This window comes from Mangifera indica, chromosome 10 (genome assembly GCF_011075055.1).
Source record: "Mangifera indica cultivar Alphonso chromosome 10, CATAS_Mindica_2.1, whole genome shotgun sequence".
NCBI lineage: Eukaryota > Viridiplantae > Streptophyta > Magnoliopsida > Sapindales > Anacardiaceae > Mangifera > Mangifera indica.
The window spans coordinates 11,565,383-11,585,058 of NC_058146.1; the positions used below are offsets into that span (position 1 = coordinate 11,565,383).

Consider the following 19,676-nt stretch of genomic DNA (forward strand, 5'->3'; position numbering starts at 1 on the left):
TTTTAATAAAATTCAACACAAAAAATAAATATATTCTAAAATTTAATTTCATAGAATAAATGTCATATAGACAACCTACGCTTTGATACCAATGTTGGAAAAATTATGCATGTCAAATACCATTATGTAATTTCACAGTAAACATAAATGCGTTCAATTTTGGTTTTCGAATGGTTTGAATGTGCTACGAGGATCGAAATGAGTCATTTTCCATAACACAATTTGCTCACTGCCATTTCAGATTGCATCGTTTTAGGAGACATTGTCTTTGTGCTTTTGTTTATGGGAGAAGAAGAAAAATTCATTCTTACGTAAAAATGGCATAATTCTGTTGTTTTGGGGAGGTAGTTTTAGACATTTAAATAAGTGTCCAACTGTCAATAACTTTTCCACCAACTGCCCTTTGGTAGTTAAGTAAATTGGGTTAGGTTGACCAATCATAGTTGACTCATTTATCTTAAAACACGTGAGATTGTGTAAGAGAGTGTTTGTTGTTGAGATTTCTTGTTAATGACTTACATACATTATTTTGAGTCTTGCATAAAATAGGTTACAATAGCGGCAATTAGAGTTGATTAAATAATTTTTTTTATCCACTATAGTGAGAATAACAAAAAGAATGTGTGTAAATTGGACACAATAAAGTTTTTGACATGATTCAGCTGATGATTTAAATGTTGATGTGCACATTTATGTTATTAACTATTTAGAGAGAGTAACAAGGTTATATTACAATGCTATAACCTATTAATACTTTCCTTTCCTTCATATTTTTATGGTGATCCTTTATATATAGAACAAGAAGGTAGAGTACATATAGATACAATATTTGAGGATTCCCAATTTAAATATGAATCTTGAGATATACTCTTATTTTAGTTAAATTCATAATACTATAATCACAATGGTAATATAATCTCGATTGATAAAAGACAACTATTTTTCTCATAGCCATTGGATGTAACATGAAAGCAATCTCGTAGATGTCTGAAAGATATTCTTCCTATGGAGTTCTCTTGTTGTTATTGATTAGTAGGAATTTTACTCGAGTTCATAGAATTCCTATAGCTTGCTGCTAAACTATCACATCGTAAGTGTCAAGGTTCGTCAGTTTAGTCATTAAAAACTATCATGATCTTATCTTTTATGGAAGTTAATGTTTAAATTTGCAATCGATAACATTGTAATCTTTTTTCTTGAATCTTATAAGAATGAAGGATTGTTGAAGGAAAATGAGGAACATAAGATAAACATGTATAGTCACTAGGTATCTTCACCATGTTTAATATCCATCCGACATTGACACTAAGGTGATAAGGCCCTTAAACCCAACAAATTCATTAGAGGTTTTTCTCTTATACTAAGTCATCCTTTGGGCACTCTTTTATAATTTTGATATTCACTTTGTCTAGAAATTCCCCTGAAGCTACAATTCTCTAGCGACAATTGCTTTTGAGATTTTTGACATGACATTTATAATAAGAGTGATATTACATATTTTTATGAGTATTAATTTATATGTTAATAATAATTCAACATCATCAAATTGAATAATACTCTATTTTTAATTTAAAATCACTAAATTACATAATAATACAATATTATTATAACATAAATTGATATTTATGTATATAGTTTTATAATTATAAAAAAAAAGTATTAATTTGAATACTAATAATAATAATAACATATTATCATTATACCTAAATTAATACTCATTAAATATACTTATAATAAATGATATTTTTGCATAGGGTACTCTCGTATGTTTTTATTAAAAATATAAGTACTAAAATTATAATATATTTAGCCACTTCATTATAGCTTCTTCATTATAACTTCCTTGGTGTTTCGATAGCATGCTTTCAAGAAATCTTAGACCAATTCTGCTTAACCACTACTACCATTGTATCTCAAAAGCAACATAGGCTACAGAAAATTAATCAAATTCTCAACACCGGAAATGGAAACTTGACTCCTACGTATTCATACATGTTAGAACTGATGAAATACCAAATAACAGAAAGTTTTTTGTATGAATCACTATCAAAATTTGCCGTCAATGCCATAGTTGCCAAAGTTCAACCACGTAAACCTGCATCAAAAGCAATGCTATACATATTTCCCTCTGTACTTTGGCTTTGGTTCTTTACTAAATCTAGAATCCCCAGTTGCAGTCAACTGTGGATCTGCTGGAGCAAAAACAGAAGAATGAAGATTACCATCTTCTAACCACTTTAAATGGTTCTCCCTAAATTCCAGGTGTTTTATCCTAGCTGCCAAAGCAATTTCCTCCGAATATGGACCTATCTTCACCATGGTTAGTAGAACCCGACTGTAACGTGAACTTAGGATCTGCTCGGAAGAAGCAATCAATTTAAAACAAGGGTGTTCCGGGAAACAGTCTTCCGTTGAATTATCTTCTCTTAGTACCGGGTAGAAGAACACGAGCCTGCCACCCATTACCAGCATCCTACCAGCAAGGTCAAGCAAATCGTGTATACACTCAGATAAGCAGTAAGGAGCTGTTGATGGTATGTGTCCAACCCTCTTGTCATCAGGAACAGTATAAGGATCTATAGCACCCTTTAGTAATTTTCGGCCACCTGATTTACGTCCACCAGCGCGAACTCCATAAGGTGGGTCACAAATTATGGCATCAAACACCTATATAACAGAAACATCATTTTTTAATGAAAGAACAAGATACAGAAACTGAAGGTAATAAAAAATATTTGTAACTTGTGAGTTCCAATGGATGATTAAATTTCCAAAGACAGATTGTGAAATGCCACTGTAAAGTCCTTCGGCGGAAATTTTTGTGCAAAGCAATACTTTAAAAGATAAATCCATGGTCTCCAATCAAGTCAGCTCTGGTTATCCAAAAATGATAAATTTGTACTTAGTCCAAAATATATAAACAGCACCACGTTGCAATAAATTAGAATTGCAATCAACTCAGTTTGCACCTTCTCTTATTTTAGCGTATTTGACTAATGCATTGTACATTTACCCTTCTCAATTACTTGTGAAACAAAAAATCCTGGAAAGTATAAATTTAATAATATCATGCTTTAAATCTAATGAAGCTTTTATATTTTAACCAGACCCTGTTGCATAGAATGAATGCTCACGACTTTAATTTCCTACCTTCACATAAAATGAATGACAGTAGTATGAGTAGTGTTTTTTAGTGGTGAGATTATAGTTACAGTGCAATAAAACAATTTTCAGACCCTCAAGCTAGATGGTATCTAGTTGGTTTTTGGTTACCACATGTTCTTAACAAATAAATTAATAATAATTATTGGTAAAAATAAGCCAATTCAAATTTGAGTAAGAATCTAGCTTAAGAATCTAACAGAGAAACATAGAGAAAAATCACTTGTATTGTGCATAGCCTGAATAAGAAACTTTACAAGTACCTCTTTCAATCCAGGACGCCAGGGTGGAAGGTTATTATCTGCCCTTAACAGACCAACTGGCATCGGCAACCCGTACTGCAGAAATTCATCAACAAATGAGTTAAGTATGGTTATTATACGCCCTTAACAATCTAACAGGCATCTGCAATCCACACTGCTGAAATTCATCAACTAATGAATTTAGTTATACAATTCATTGCAGCTATTCTTTTATTTATTTACCTTTAACTAAGACATTGCATCTAGTTGGTACAAACCAAGATTCCATTTAACTTTTTAAAACTAAAAATTAAATTAGCTAATATTATATGAGCAGTGAAAGCTAATAACCTTGATACCGGAATTATAAATCACAACTTTGTATAAAAGGATAGCTTTGATGGCAATGCATCTCTTGTTATACTTATATGTTGTGGTTAGAGAACCATTTCAATGACACTGCTAGAAACACAGTATTAACAACTTAGCATAATCACCTGCTTGAAATTGCTCCAAACATTACAATCAGGCCCACGCCCATCACGAACCACTCTAATGTCAATATCTGCACCCTGAATAATTTACATCCGGTACTGGATGATTATAATAAGCTACAGAAAACAAGAAGTTCATAGAACAACCAAAGGGAGAAGTACCAAGTGAAAAATTTCAGACAAAACAACAGAGCATTAAATGCAAACCATGGTCATTGCACCAAAGTGTGCTGCAGCAACAAGAATACTCCCAGTGCCAACAAAAGGATCATAAACAAGTTTCCCGGGTTTGACCAATGCTTGGTTGGCCATTAAGAAAGCCATTTCTGCATCCATTGCTGTGGGGCCAAGATAAGTACGACTTTTTAACTGATATGTTGGTAAAAGCTTCCTATCAGCACTGCCAACTTCCCGACCAAAAAAGATTCTCCTTTGGACAACTGGTGGGAGCCCATTATTAACTCCATAGTCATCAGTTTCTAAAAGGCAGAACTTATGCTGCGGATTTTTTAAATTAACTCGGCCCTGCAAAAAAATTAATTAGTTATAACATCACAGATGTCAAAGACAATTATTAACTAGAGTGTCATGAATTATAATCCTTACACCCAAGAAATTGTCTCAAAGTTTGACTTTCATAAGCTTTATGGAGGTACTTTAAAACTTGAATTCCCAAATCTAACTCCCTTGTAATGGTGAATAAAGGAAAGTGAAACAACTATGATAAGGATAGCTTTGATACTGAATGAACAGAATGTTAAGAACTTTAAAATTGGAAAAAAAGGAAATGGCAGATTTGAATAAAGAATTGTTTTTCCCCTTAAATTTTAATAAAGAAATTTAAATAAAATCTTTGGGATGGGAAAAAAATAACAAGACTATGAATTGCATGAATACTCCTAATTTATCCTAAATGCAATTAACTTAAGGTAAACTTTTGCTGACCTCCCTTACTGTATGGCATAAATACACTAAAATATTGGTAGTTGGAAAAGATAAATAATACATGATACTTCATACAAAATGACATAATTTTGGGAAATTTTTAGAAAACCATTTTCTGGCAATGCAATGGAGCTACATGTTCTATCAAACTTTAAAATAGATTAAAACTACATGTTCCATCAAACTTCATAATAGATTAAAACGTTGTGTCACTGACATAAGACACATAATGAAAATCCAGAACATAGTATGAGAATACTATGAAGTTTGATGGAAAAAACTGGGAGGTGACTGAGATGAGATATCGCCTGGGAGGTGCATGCAAATAATTATCATCCAAAATCCTCAACGTACAAAAAACAATGCTACTCATGTTTTTATGGGAAACTCAAAATGTATTGTAAGAGAACAGATTTAAAAAAACATGAGCAGGAGTCCATCAGTAAACATATGCATATATCACCCATCTGTTTCATGTGCAATAAGAATTCTATTTAGTTGACTGAAATGAGATATAGCCTGGAAGGTGCATACAAATAATTATCATCCAAAATCCTCAACGTACAAAAAACAATGCTACTCATGTTTTTATGTTTTATTAGTTGCCAGTATATAATGGGCAAAATGGACACACCCTATGGTGGCCATGAAAATGAAACATCATTTCCAGCATTTAAATGAATGGTTATACAGTTCATAAATTTGATATTGAAAATAAAGGAATAGTACACAACATAGTTGTTAAAGGCGAAAAGCATCTAAAAGTGATGAGGGGTCCCATCATCGAAGTGAAAAAAAGAGGCAAAAATGTTGCTTTTTGACCAAAAACGATATAAAAAATAAAATTAATAGAGACTAATCACCAAATACTAAAATATAATATCATAAATGAAGTCTCACAAAACATAAATAAGTGTTTATACTAAAACATGAAAGCATATTAAAACTTTTCAATCTACATAAACATTTATCAAACATTTATTTTAATCGAAATCTAAGTCTTCATCTTCATCATCAAAGATCACATTTAAAAACTCAGTCGTCACAGTGAGTGAGTTGTAAATAAGAGAGCTATAAAAAATCGAAATTTTAAACCTATATTTATATTATTAGGTTTGATTTAAAAGTGCGCTTTTGTGGTGTTTTTTACTTCTTCTAAAATGCAATGAAAGCACACTTAAGTTGTGCTCTTAAACTTTTGCTCGCCTTGCATGTTTAGAAGTGGTGGACCTATTGCCTTGGGGAGCCTCTCGCCTAAGCGCGCTTTTAACAACTATGGTATACAGTATTAGTAAAGGCATACAAAGTAAATGAGAAGAGAAGAAGGGAACAAATTGTAATATCAACAACTCATTGGGACATAGATCTAATCCAAATTTAAAACCAACCTAATCTGAATTCTATGACACAAAATTTAATAACAAAGCTTATCTCAAAACTCCACTATAAAACTTTCTAATACAAGACGAATTGCACCTTGAAAGGAATGTAAGAAAGTCCCTTAATCCGATCATTTTGTTCTTGGAAATTGATGACCTTCCCAAAACTGTCAACAGTAATCTTGAATGTACTTTCAGGGCTCAAATATGGAAACTTCCGCTCATCTGGATAATTTCTTATAGCCTCCTCCAATTCTTCATAGCTGCTCCCTTCTCCCCAAAGTTCATAAATTCCCTTAACAAGTATGCCTATGAATGCATTTGCAAATTCATGATAAGCTCAACAGAATAACAAACAGATAATGATGAGATTGAGAGCTGAGAAAATCAATCATTATTTTAGAGTGATTAAATGATACTGATTATTTGTGATTACACAATAATGTACTCTATAAATACCACACAATGGAATTAAAAAAATATATATATGTGTGGTTGCAATTTTCTTAGGTATTACTTTTGTATTTTATCTCGATTTCTCACACTTTCTCTTTGTCCAAACAATCCCAATCATATGAAACTAAGATCAGGCATTGGCTTTTGAGAGATTAACTGATACTTATAAATAGCCCATTATGGAAGAATAAAAAACATAATGTGTGATTACGATTTCCTTCACAATTACTTTGTACTTTCTCTCATTTTCTCATACTTTCTCAATGTCCAAACAATTTTATTAAGATGAAATAAGAATTTCTGACTACAAGGGATATACTCTATAAATATCCCAGGGGAAATATAAAAAACATTATGTTTAATTACAATTTTCTCAGCATCACTTCCACATTTGTCTCTCATTTTCCCACACTTTCTCCCGTCCAAACAATTCTAATCAGATGAGTTAAGAAATTTTTTTAACATAGTGATATACTCTATAAATATCCCAGGATTAAAAAAAAAAAAAGAAAAATCATGTCTAATTACAATTTTCTTAGAAACAGTTTCACATCTCACTCTTTCTAAAAGTCCAAACAACTCTGATAAGATGAACTAAAGAATTTACGACACAGTGGTATATTCTATAAATATCCATGACGAAAATGATAAAACAGTATCTGTAATTACAATTTTTCTTCCAGCACTATGACATTTTCTCTCATTTTTCCACACTTTCTCACTGTCCAAACAAGTCTAATAAGATAAAATGACACTTACTTCGATTGGCGACCTTACGGGCAACATCTTCGGAGGAAATATTGACGAAATGAAAGGGAGAATCAGGGTGATGGTGTTTGGGAATTTTCCATTCTAATGAAACATCACTGGAACTGCTTGGTTCACCAAAAAGCTGAGTTAGAGATTCAAACTCTGGCCTTCTGTAGTCTAACAATCTATGGTAGAACACGCACAAATACCACATCTTTACGTTTACACCTTTGCTTTTCCCTCTTTTCTTTCTGGTTTCTTCAACAACAGTTGCAAATTGTCCTTGGTGAAGTTACAAAACCCTAAAACCCTGTGCTGCCGATGTACACCAAACGACTGCGTTTTGAGAATTTTATTTTTGTGTGTGATCAATTTTCTAATTAAAATTAAAATGACTATGAAATAGAGTGGCAATAGTTAACAAATGACTATTTGTTATAAAGATAATATCCAAGTATATAAAGATAATGAGATTAAAACAAAAGTGAGAGAAAAGCAAAAGTTATTTAAGGAAAAAATGCTTTCCCGGATGAAAAGAAGAAGAATGAAAAAAAGCAATATGCAATTAAATTGAGAGAAAAGTATATGTACAAATGAGAGGAGAGGGTTTTATATAGAAAACCTACTGCCCCCCTTTCTTGACTTTAATGCATGCTTATATTCTTGCATTCACACTAATTTGTCAATCTTGCCTACGTGGTGGAAAATCCACCATATATAACACTCCCCTTTGGATTTCCACCACTCACAGATAATTATATTAACTTTACTAAAAAAAAATCCAGTGGGATAAAAGTCAAAGCAAAGAAACATAATTATTAAATGTCCTATAAGTTGGTGTTGGATGTGCTTAAACTGCCTCATTAAAAACCTTATTAGAAAAACCCAAGGGGACAAAACCTAGTGAAGGGAAAAAGAGTACAGTGTACCTTTTGTCCAATACTTCAAAATTTTGCCTGATGAATGCTCCCCCTGATGAGCGCTCCCCTTCTTTGTAGTAGGATTAACTTGATTGCTTGTTGAGCCGCCGCATACCGATGTTATACACTAACTTCTCAAATATTGATATCGGTAGTGTTTTAGTGAACAAATCTGCAAGATTCTCACTGGATCTTATTTGTTTGACATCAATCTTTTTACTTTGTTGGAGCTCATGAGTGTAAAAAAACTTCGATGAGATATGTTTGGTTCTGTCTCCTTTGATGTATCCACCTCTAATTTGTGTTATACATGCTGCATTGTCTTCATATAATATGGAAGGAGTGTCTGTTATAGAAGGAAGACTGTATGCATTTCGGATATGATGGATGACAGACCGTAACCATATACATTCTCGGCTGGCTTCATGGAGAGCTAAAATTTCTGAATGATTTGAAGAAGTTGCAACCAAGGTCTGCTTGGTGGAACGTCATGATATAGTTGTGTCATTATAAGTGAAAATATATCCCGTTTGTGAACGGGTCTTATGGGGGTCAGAAAGATAACCATCATCTGCATATCCAACCAAACTAGGATTTTTAAGGGATTTATCAGAATAGAATAATCTCAAATCTCTAGTTCCACAGAGGTAACAGAGTATATGTTTGATTCTGTTCCAGTGGCGACAGGTTGGTGCAGAGCTAAATCGGGCCAATAAATTAACTGCGAAGGATATATCTGTCTCGTGCATTGGGTCAAATATAATAAAGCTCCAATGGCATTAAAATATGGTACTTCAGGACCAAGTATCTTTTCATCTTCTTCTTTAGGACGAAATGGGTCCTTGTTTGGATCAAGAAACCGAACAACCATTGGGGTGCTCAAAGGATAAGTTTTATCCATATTAAAGCGTTTTAATAATTTTTCAATATACGCTGATTGATGGATAAGTATTCCATTTGAATTATGCTCGATCTGCAGGCCGAGACAATATTTTGTTTTCCCCAAATCCTTCATTTCAAATTATTTTTTCAGATATTTAGTAGTTTTTGAGAACTCTTCAGGAGTCCCAATTAAATTCATGTCATCAACATAAACTGCTACAATAGCAAATCCCGATTCTGACCTTTTGATAAAAACACATGGGTATATAGAGTCATTCATATAACCCTCTTTTTTCAAATATTCATTGAGGCGATTGTACCACATACGTCTGAATTGTTTTAATCCGTACAATGATTGTTGTAATTTAATTGAGTACAAGCCTTTTGAATTGACCTTTTTTGCTTCAGGCAATTTGTATCCTTCAGGGAGTTTAATGTAAATTTCATTGTCCAAATTTCCATACAAATAAGTAGTAACTACGTCCATTAGACACATATCCAATCCTTTAGAGACTGTTAAACTGATTAAATATCTGAATGTGATTATATCCATCACAGGTGCATATGTTTCATCAAAGTCTATTTCAGGCCTTTGGGAAAAGTCTTGGGCTACAAGTCTGGCTTTATATCTAGCAATTTCATTTTTCTTATTTCTTTTTCTCACAAATACCCATTTATATCCAACGAGTTGTACGTCTTAAGGTGTTGGAACTATAAGCCCAAACACTTGACGTTTTGCTAGAAAAGCTAATTCTGCTTGAATTGCTTCTTCCCATTTAGGCCAATCATGTCTTTGTTTGCACTCAGCCACAGTATGTGGCTCAAAATCATCATCATTCAGAATTTCAGTAGCTACTGCAAATGAGAATATATCATCAATGATAATTGTTTCACGATTTCACATCTCTCGTGTATGAACATAATTCAAAGATATTTCAATATTCTCATTTTTCTGTTCTTCAAGATTTTGTACCACTTCAAGGGTTTGTGTCACTTCAGGGGTTTGTGTCACTTCAGGGACTTGTGCCACTTCAGGGGCTTGAGTCTCTTCAGGGACTATAACCTCTTCTGGAGGAATATTAGAGAGTGTGGTTTTTTCAATTATCTTAGGATCATCATGATTGATATTTATTTGATTATTTGCCTTTCTTTTTTTAGGAACAATATCCTTCGATCCAACAGGTTTACCACACTTTTGGCGTGCAATAGATTGATCAGTCACTGCTCGAATGGACTGTTCAGCAGTCACGTTGATTCTTGCTGGTGCATTAACAGCTGGAACATGTGATCTTGTCACTTTTTCCGTATCTACAAATGCATCAGGCATTTGGTTGACAATAATTTGTAATCGTACTATTCACTATACTTCAGTTTTACTTTGGGATGTGCGAGGATCTAAATGAGACATGGTTGATACATACCAAGTAAGTTCATGCCTAACTTCAGGAGGCATTTTCTTTTCCCCTAAAGATGGGAAAGTTGTCTCATCAAAGTGACAATTTACAAATCATGCAGTAAAAAGATCACCTGTTAATGGTTTCAGGTACTTGATAATGGATGGTGAATTATATCTAACATATATTACCAAATAACGTTGGGGTCCTATTTTTGTGCATTGAGGAGACGCAATAGGGGCATATACAACACAACCAAATATTCTTAAATGAGATACATTAGGTTGGTAACCAAGAACCAATTGTAGGGGAGAATATTGATGATGAGAAGAAGGTCGCAAGCGAATTAACGTTGCAGCATGTAATATAGCATATCCCCACATAGAAGTAGGTAATTGACTTTTTAGTAGTAAAGTACGTGCAATTACCTAGAGTCGTTTGATAAGAGACTCAGCTAATCCATTATGTGTGTAAACATGCGGGACTGAATGTTCAACCTCAATCCCCATAGACATGCAATAATCATCAAATGTTTTGGATGTAAATTCACCAGCATTATCTAGTCGTATTGATTTGATCGAATAATCTGTGAAATGTGCTTTTAATTTGATAATTTATGCTAACAATTTAGCAAATGCAACATTTCGAGTAGGCAATAAACAAACATGAGACCATCGTGTAGATGCATCAATTAAGACTATAAAATAATGAAATGACCCACTTGGTGGATGAATGGGTCCACATATATCCCCTTGAATCCTTTGCAGGAATAATGGGGATTCACCTCCAATTTTGGAGGGGGATGGTCTTATTACTAATTTGCCTTGAGAACAGGCGATGCAGAATTGTTCACTGGACAATAAAATTTTATGATTCTGTAATGTATGTCCATGTGAATTTTCAATAATTCTACGCATCATTGTAGATCCTGGGTGGCCTAAACGATCATGCCAAAGCATAAATGCTTTTGGATCAACGAACTTCTGGTTCGATACTGCGTAGGTTTCAATTGTCTTTATGATTGTACAATACAATCCAGATGATAAAGTAGACAATTTTTCTGGTATAAGCCTTCTTCCGGAGACATTACTAGTTATACAGATGAATTTCGCATCATTCTCACTTATGGTTTCAAGATGATAACCATTTTTTCTTATATCTTTAAACTCAGTAGATTTCTTCTGGATCTACTTGAATATAATGCATCATCGATGTTTAATTTAGTCTCATTGTTTAACATAATGGTGGCTCTTCCGGAGCCTTCAATCAAATTGATTGATCCTGATATAGTATTTACTTTAGCTTCAATTAATGCTAAAGTTAACAAAAATTTCTTTTCCTTAAGAATGGTGTGCATTGTTGCACTATCCATCAAACACGTCTCCCACATCAACTTTTGAAGTCAACGCTTCAATTTTGGAGTCCATTTCCTTTCATTTAAAAATTACGTTAGTTATAACGTACACAAAATATTGAAAGGAAGAAAACATGATATTGAAAGACAAAATAATATTTATGACTCCAAAATAAATATATATGATGGACTTATAACAATCTTGGGCATTTTTGTCACTATACTAATGGATTTATTATTATATCCATATTTCGGCTTGCAATCCTTCAAGGATATGACGCCGAAGAATAATACCCTTGTATTTGTCCTTCAGGGATATTTTATTTAGTTAGCTCATAAATTCTTTACGTGGAGATTCATGGAAAAAGCCCATTTAATATTATCCATCCAATTTTAAGAACTTCAGGTTTAATTATTGTTATATTTACAAAACTTCTGGTTTTGTAGACAACATATGTGAGTTAATCTTTGAAACTTCAGGTTTAAATATTATCTCATATTTAAAATAGCTGATTTTTGTAGAAGAAATATTGGGACTAATTTTGGAAGCTTCAGGTCCATATATTATCTCATATCTACAAAACTTCTGGTTTTGTAATTAGTATTTATAATAGTATTCTGATTATATTTTGGACTTCAAGTCCATATTTTTCACACTATATGCAAACTTCAGGTTGTAAATGTGATATCATTATTTTAAAACAAAGACTTTGATGAAACTTGAGACTTCTGGCCTATATATATGTATTCTCATGATTTTACAAACTTCAAGTTGTAAATCGTAAAACTTGGGACTTCGGGCCCATATATATATTTTCACGATTTTACAAGCTTTGGGTTGTAAATCGGATATAAATATCATAATAAAAATTCAGATAAATAAATATTGAAATAACTAAAGATGCGAATAAATAAATTGAATATAATAAAAATAAATATTTAAATAATATCAGGACTTCTGGTACAGATTCTTGATTTTTGTAAACTTCAGGTTACAAATGATATTTATGACTTCAGGTCTAAATTTATGATTTCGTAAACTTCGGGTTACGAATGATATTCAAGATTTCAGATCCAGATTCATGATATTCAGGACTGTAGGTCCAGATTCATAATTTTGTAAACTTCAAGTTACAAATAGGATTCAGAACTTCGGGTCCAGATTTATGATATTTCAGACTTCAGGTCTAAATTTATAATTTTGTAAACTTCGGGTTACAAATAATATTCAAGACTTCGGATCCAGATTTATGATATTCTAGACTTCAGGTCTAGATTCAAGGGTTTCAAGACTTCAGGTTCAGATTTACAATTTTGCAAACTTCGGGTTGCAAATATTAAAAAGAAAAATTAAATAGAGGCATAACAAAAATTAAAAGATAATTGGGATATCACAACTGGGATATCCGTGTTTAAAATATTTAAGCAGTATAATGACATAATAGAAAGATATAATATACTTGAGCTGATGTGTTGATAACGTGTTAAAAAGATAATATCCAAGTATATAAAGATAATGAGATTAAAACAAAAGTGAGAGAAAAGGAGAAGAAGAGCAGAAGCTATTTAAGGAAAAAATGCTTTCCCGGATGAAAAGAAGAAGAATGAAGAAAAGCAATATGCAATTAAATTGAGAGAAAAATATATGTACAAATAAGAGTAGAGGGCTTTATATAGAAAACTTGCTGCCCCCTTTCTTGACTTTAATGCATGCTTATATTCTTGCATTCACACTAATTTGTCAATCTTGCCTACGTGGTGGAAAATCCACCATATATAACACTATTATCCTCTGTTTAGGTTTTATGTGAGTAGTTTTTGCTTCATTATTAATTTAAAATCATGTTATTAAATTACACAGTGATATATTATCATTACTTAAATTAATTTATTTTTAATACAAATAATTTTAATTAAGTTAAAGGATTATTTTTAAGGAAATTAAAAATTATCCGAAAATTAAAGGTGAAAAATGAAATTGTCCAATTTTTTGCATTTTAAAGACAAAAATGCTCTTCATGCCAAAAACAAAGAATTTTGCATCTCTACCACATGAAAACATGTTCCTTATGTGCCGATTTTGCATATTCTCTCTGACAATTTTCTCAGGCAAATTTGACGACATTTTCGATTACGAAAATGAATAAAAATGTTAGTAAAACAATTTTTGTAATGTTGTTTACATTTTAGTGAAAGATTTTGTGGATTGGATGTGGTTTTGGGTGTTTATAGTTAGGGTTTCGAATTGAAAGATTTGATAAAAATTAAGTGATTTGTTGTTGACTTGGACCAATTTTGTTAGGATTTTTGTGTTAAATTAGTTGTAGAATTGATTGTTGATGAAATGGTATTTGAAAAACGAAGTTTAGGAGATGAAATCTCACCACACAAAATCGATAGTCATCACGCGAATGGAAATCTTACCATACGAATTCGTGTGGTGAGATTTTGTGGAAACGAGGAGGTTTTGTGTATTTTTCAAACTTTCTAGACCACAAATATTTGTGTGGTTGAGGGCCAAAATGTTAGTTTTCAAACAGTGAATCATGTGGTGGGGCAGAATTCTAATTTTGAAAAATTTGTTGACACGTGTATTCACCAGCCAACCATGCAAATTTGTGTGATGGACATTCAAATTTGTATGGTTGACATGCGAATTTGCATGGTAGGGGGCAAAATGCATTTTTTCAATATTTTCTACCATGTGAATCGTGTCGTGGGTTTTTGTGGGGTAGAATGATTTTTTTTTTCAAAATTATAGGCTTTTTTATGTTTTCCATACAAGGGGCAAATTAAAATTTTTGGATCTTAAGGTTTTTTGATGTGTAAAATTCGAATTTAATATTTGTTTTGATGAATAATGCATCTATGTTAGAATTGAATAATTTATAATATAAAATCGATGTTATTGTAATTTAATATTTTTACAAGGAGCTCGACAAAAGAAAAAAATGAATGAGGGAAAAGATGAAATGAGATTTTTTATCGAAAAACACTACAAGGCTCAAGTTACTACACATAGATATAGAGATGTGGGAATCATAATTAAGAAAATATTATCAAAGTGACAGTTGCAAATGTTTTAATGTACTTGTTTCGAACACTTCCTAGACTTTAAGGATAGCTGATTTAGTGGGGTGTTAATATATTCCTATATTCTCAGAGTGGTAAATAAGGCGAACTCAAAAGAGGAGTTATAGTTTCAAGTTTACCATTATGATAGACCTTTGATTCAATAATCTGTCCTTGTGAAGGATGTTTGTTTTTATTTGTTAAATGCTCCGTGTGATGACGATAGACAAACGATGGATGGATAACGCTTGCCTCTTCTATACGGATCTAATCTAATTGATTTTCTATTGGATTAACAGCTTTCATATAGATTGTATGGTAACAGACGGTGTTGTAGTATGGATGCATCCATTAAACATAGGTGGTGAGCTTTATATATCTAGCAATGGCTATGACATGCATGTAGGGAATCTATGGTAGTTGAAATTTTCTACATGTACATGTCTATGCCACAAGGTCAACCATACCATCGTATTGGCTGCTACTAAGAACCTTATACCATTCAAATGTAATAGGATGCACTTCAAGTTTGAAGACTTCCATATACGTTTGACAATCTTTTCCTCTACCTAAGATGTTTCTGAACTAGTACAAGTATTTGCAAATCATATAAATTCAAATAGATATGGTAAGTAATTAAGTATAAGTATACATAAACACATTTATAACCTATTATAATATTAAATATGTAAGTACTTGTATGATTTTTCCTTTCATAAAACCATTATTGTAATGTACCTCTGATGAACTTGATAAGCATAGTAATGGGTAAACCTCGAGCCTGATATGTGTATTGAACAACTCAGCGATATTGGTGGTCATTATATTGTATCTATGCCCTGGGAAATATACCCTTGTCCATCGATCAAAACCCACTTCACACAAGTACGTTGCTGCATTAAGGTGCATACAAGATAACAACTTCATTATCTCTCGAAATTCATACTTCGTGTATGTCTTAGCAGTTTTCCAATACATCCACATGACTTTTGCATTCTTCTTGTACTTAGATCACATGTTACAATGGAAGTGATGACAACAACACTTATAGTGAACACTTGGGAATACTTCAACCATTGCAAAGAACATACTTACATGTCGATCTAAAATAATTGCTAAATAAGATACCTCACCCAAACAATCCTTCAACTTTGTTAAAAATCAACACCATGTGTCATGATCTTCCTTAGGACTAATGCCAAATGCTAGTGGGTATATTTGATTATTACCATTCAATGTAACAACGATAAATGATTGACCTACATATCTACCATTTAAGAAGACAACATTAGTTCAAATGACTAGTCGAATATGTTGTTAGAATGCATAGATACTACAACTCAATACTATGTAAAAGTATTTAAATCAATCTTGTTCATCCGTTAATGTATGTGTCATAGTTCCCAGATTGTAACACACTAAATTGTAACAATACTCTAGCAACAACAGAAACGACTCTTCTAGTATGCTTCTCAATGATTGAAGTGCCTAATTTCTTGCTCGCTATGCTTGTGCATATGATATATCAATTTTATATTTGGTCGGCAATGTTCGTAATAATCTCCTTTGGTCGATAAACCTGATCAACCAATATAAATCTCGTCCTCAAAATTTATCCTAAAACTCGAGCCCTCGCTTACCTATAATGAGATAATATCTAATCTCTAGAACATGTGTGATGGGTATTCATACGACGTAGTTCAAAACTGTCACTTTCTTCTACCTTTATTGCCCATGCACACCACATATATTGTTCATTATAACATCTGATTGCCCATTTGAATGTGTCTAACTTGCGCATTCTAAACTGATATCCCTTCTCAAGAGTATCTTAAGTTATCACATCAATAACATGTTTTTTTACTTGAAAATAATATATCAATTTTTGGAGAATCACTATTTCTTTACATTCTTGGGCTTCTGGATATAGATGGCTAGTTAGGAAAAGGTGATAACCAATGAAATGCATCAATACGAACATTCCCACCGTCAAGATTTGTTTATAGGAAACTACTTGTACCTTCAATATCTTTATTAACATGTGTCTTCTCTTCAAACTTCGGTTCCTTTATGAGAATATTATGCATAACCTTCCCTTCAAATTCACTTCAATTTGGAAATTTTTCTTCGTCACCACGAACAAATTCTTTTGCACTGTACAGTACATCAACATCAACATCAACATCATTTCAGTATGCAAAGTCTTGCTCAAAAAATTCTTATTTTGAATTGATCTCGACATTTTGAATCCCTCATAAACCAATCTCTTGATCTTTTGGATAACTATTTGACTCACCACCTTGTAAACTTTTATCTGCTTGTTGAACCTCATAATTGTCATCATTAACTACAGTTGTTACAAAAACTAGAACACATTCTTTAAAGAGGTTAGATTGATTATTAGAACCTCAACATTTTCATCATTTGAAATTTCAATAGGGATATCGTCATCAAGATGCTTTGGTTTCATGCTTCTCTAAATGTTAAATATCCTTCAATCTATGTTACACTTTTTACTCACCATTTGGATTAATCCCTCAAATGTCGTGTATTCTAGAATTTTAATCAATTTCCTGATACCTCTAACATATTTTATTATATTGTCACCATTTTTTATCCATTTCCCCCAGTATCTAATTGAAGCATATTCAACTGTTTAGATTAATCCTCCGATAAAATATATAATCAACATAAATAACATGATCGAAAATACTATTTATAGATTTGTGTTACATTATTTTATTATTAAGTTTGAATTTTGTGATTTTATTTTTATTACACAATTACACCTATTCCATAATTCAATTATATATTGTGACATTAATATACTTTGATTAATGTGATACTAATTTGCGAAAATATCGTTTCACCCTTATATTATAAAATATCATTTTACCCTCAAATATTATCTAATATATTTCTAACACCATTTATTGTAAAATATCTTTTCACCCCATACTACTATAATAATTACAAAATACTCTCTATAATTTTTATCAATTTACTTTTTATACACAACTCAATTTATTATATAAAACACCACATATAATTGCATTATTAGTAAATAATAATGATTGAAGTTATAGCATATATAAATACCTTGATATCAAGAACTTTTTTCTTCTTGCTCGAAATCTCAATTACGAACTTCTTTTCTCTCTCTATAAATCTTTCTCAAATAATGAGTAAAAATATATATGTTAAAGATGAAGGAAGAGATATGGTTTATATAGAAATAAATGAGGGATAGTTTTGGTATTTTTTTGGAAATTTAAGCATTTTTATTTAAATCCATTAAAATATGAGTATTTTGTTTAAACCCCAAAACTAAGGGTAAATTTTTTATTACCCTTAAAAAAGGGTAATTTATTTAATTTCCCCTATTTTTATTCAAATTTTAATGCAAAGAAAAAAAAATATGTGTAAGGTTTGAAAAACTCAAATACCTATTTATAAGCTAACTTTTGTTAAAATTTTCTATTAAACATAAAGGTAAAATTGTTATTTTATCAATAATATTAAAAATATATATAATTCATTATATTTTCTCTCTAGGTTTTAAAAACTAACATTTTCACCATTGTCTAAAGTTTTATAACTTTTGAAAGTAACATTCCCCCCTTCCAAAACCTAGAGTTTATTTTCTTCCCCCTTTCAACCACCATCTCTGGCTAGTGACGACTATGCTTTCAATCCGCAAAACACCAGCCACCAGATCTTCATCTTTCTAATGCAAAGAAAAGTCAACGAAGACGCATCTTTGTTAATTTCAGAAGAATCAATGAAGATGCTTGTCTTCGTTGATTCAGATGAATCGACATATCTTTGTCAATTCAAAGAATCGACGCGTCTTTGTCAATTAGTCTAAAATCAACAAAGACACGTCTTTATCAATTTGTCTAAAATCAACAAAGACACGTCTTTGTCGATTTTTCTTCACATTAGAAAGATGAAGATCTGGTGGCAGGCCTTTTGTAGGTTGAAAGCATTATTGTCAGTAGTTAGAGAAGGAAAGAAAATAAACCTAAAGTTTCGAGGGTGGGGGCAAAATGTTAATTTTAAAAGTTAGAAAACTTTAGGTAAGGGTGAAGTTGTTAATTTTTATAATGCAAGGAGAAAAATATAATGAATTTTATATTTTTCTAATATTATTAATAAAATAACGATTTTATTTTTGTCTCTTACAAAAAAATTTAACAGGAGTTAGTTCATAGGTAGATATTTGGGTTTTTTGAACCCCACAAATATGTATTTGTTTTTGCATTAAAATTTAAATAAAAATATCAAAAGTCCAAACATGTTCTTTTTTCTAAAATATTCATCTAATGGATAATTTTTGTACAACATTTATACATCTATTTAAACATAAATTGAACAATAAACTAACACCCTCGTAACTTACCTTCATGGAATCATGTTGAAATAAAAAAGGAAACCCTTAAGTTTTTTTTTTTTTTTAAATGAGGAATTCCATTCAAACAAGTGCATTACCTTGAGGCCAACTAACCACGCCTAATAGATAAAACTCTAACTCTAGTGATTAGTTTTCTAATCATCATACTAAATAAGTTAAAAGTTTAATCTTAAAATGTTATTAGAGAGGATTTCAACTCATGATTGATATAC

General features: G+C 31.8%; 1 protein-coding gene across 1 annotated transcript; it reads right to left on the reverse strand.

Moving 5' to 3' along the window:
- Positions 1-1,964: 1,964 nt before the first annotated feature.
- On the reverse strand, positions 1,965-7,922 carry LOC123228301 (tRNA (guanine(10)-N2)-methyltransferase homolog). Its single transcript, XM_044653651.1, has 6 exons — positions 7,438-7,922; positions 6,320-6,531; positions 4,106-4,423; positions 3,902-3,976; positions 3,426-3,500; positions 1,965-2,667 (listed from the first exon to the last, which is right to left on the reverse strand). The coding sequence occupies exons 1-6, from the start codon at positions 7,640-7,642 to the stop codon at positions 2,113-2,115; spliced, it is 1,440 nt and encodes a 479-aa protein (XP_044509586.1). The 5' UTR covers positions 7,643-7,922; the 3' UTR covers positions 1,965-2,112.
- Between the last annotated feature and the right edge of the window lie 11,754 nt (positions 7,923-19,676).

Bases quoted from the DNA above. Each gene is read 5' to 3' on its own strand.
- LOC123228301 (XM_044653651.1), bottom strand. From the start codon at position 7,642: ATGTGGTATTTGTGCGTGTTCTACCATAGATTGTTAGACTACAGAAGG. The intron at 4,424-6,319 runs GTGCAATTCGTC...ATTTTTTTGCAG, and splicing joins TTTCTTACATTCCTTTCAAG to GGCCGAGTTAATTTAAAAAA. The intron at 3,501-3,901 runs GTGATTATGCTA...GAATTTCTGCAG, and splicing joins TTTGGAGCAATTTCAAGCAG to TACGGGTTGCCGATGCCAGT.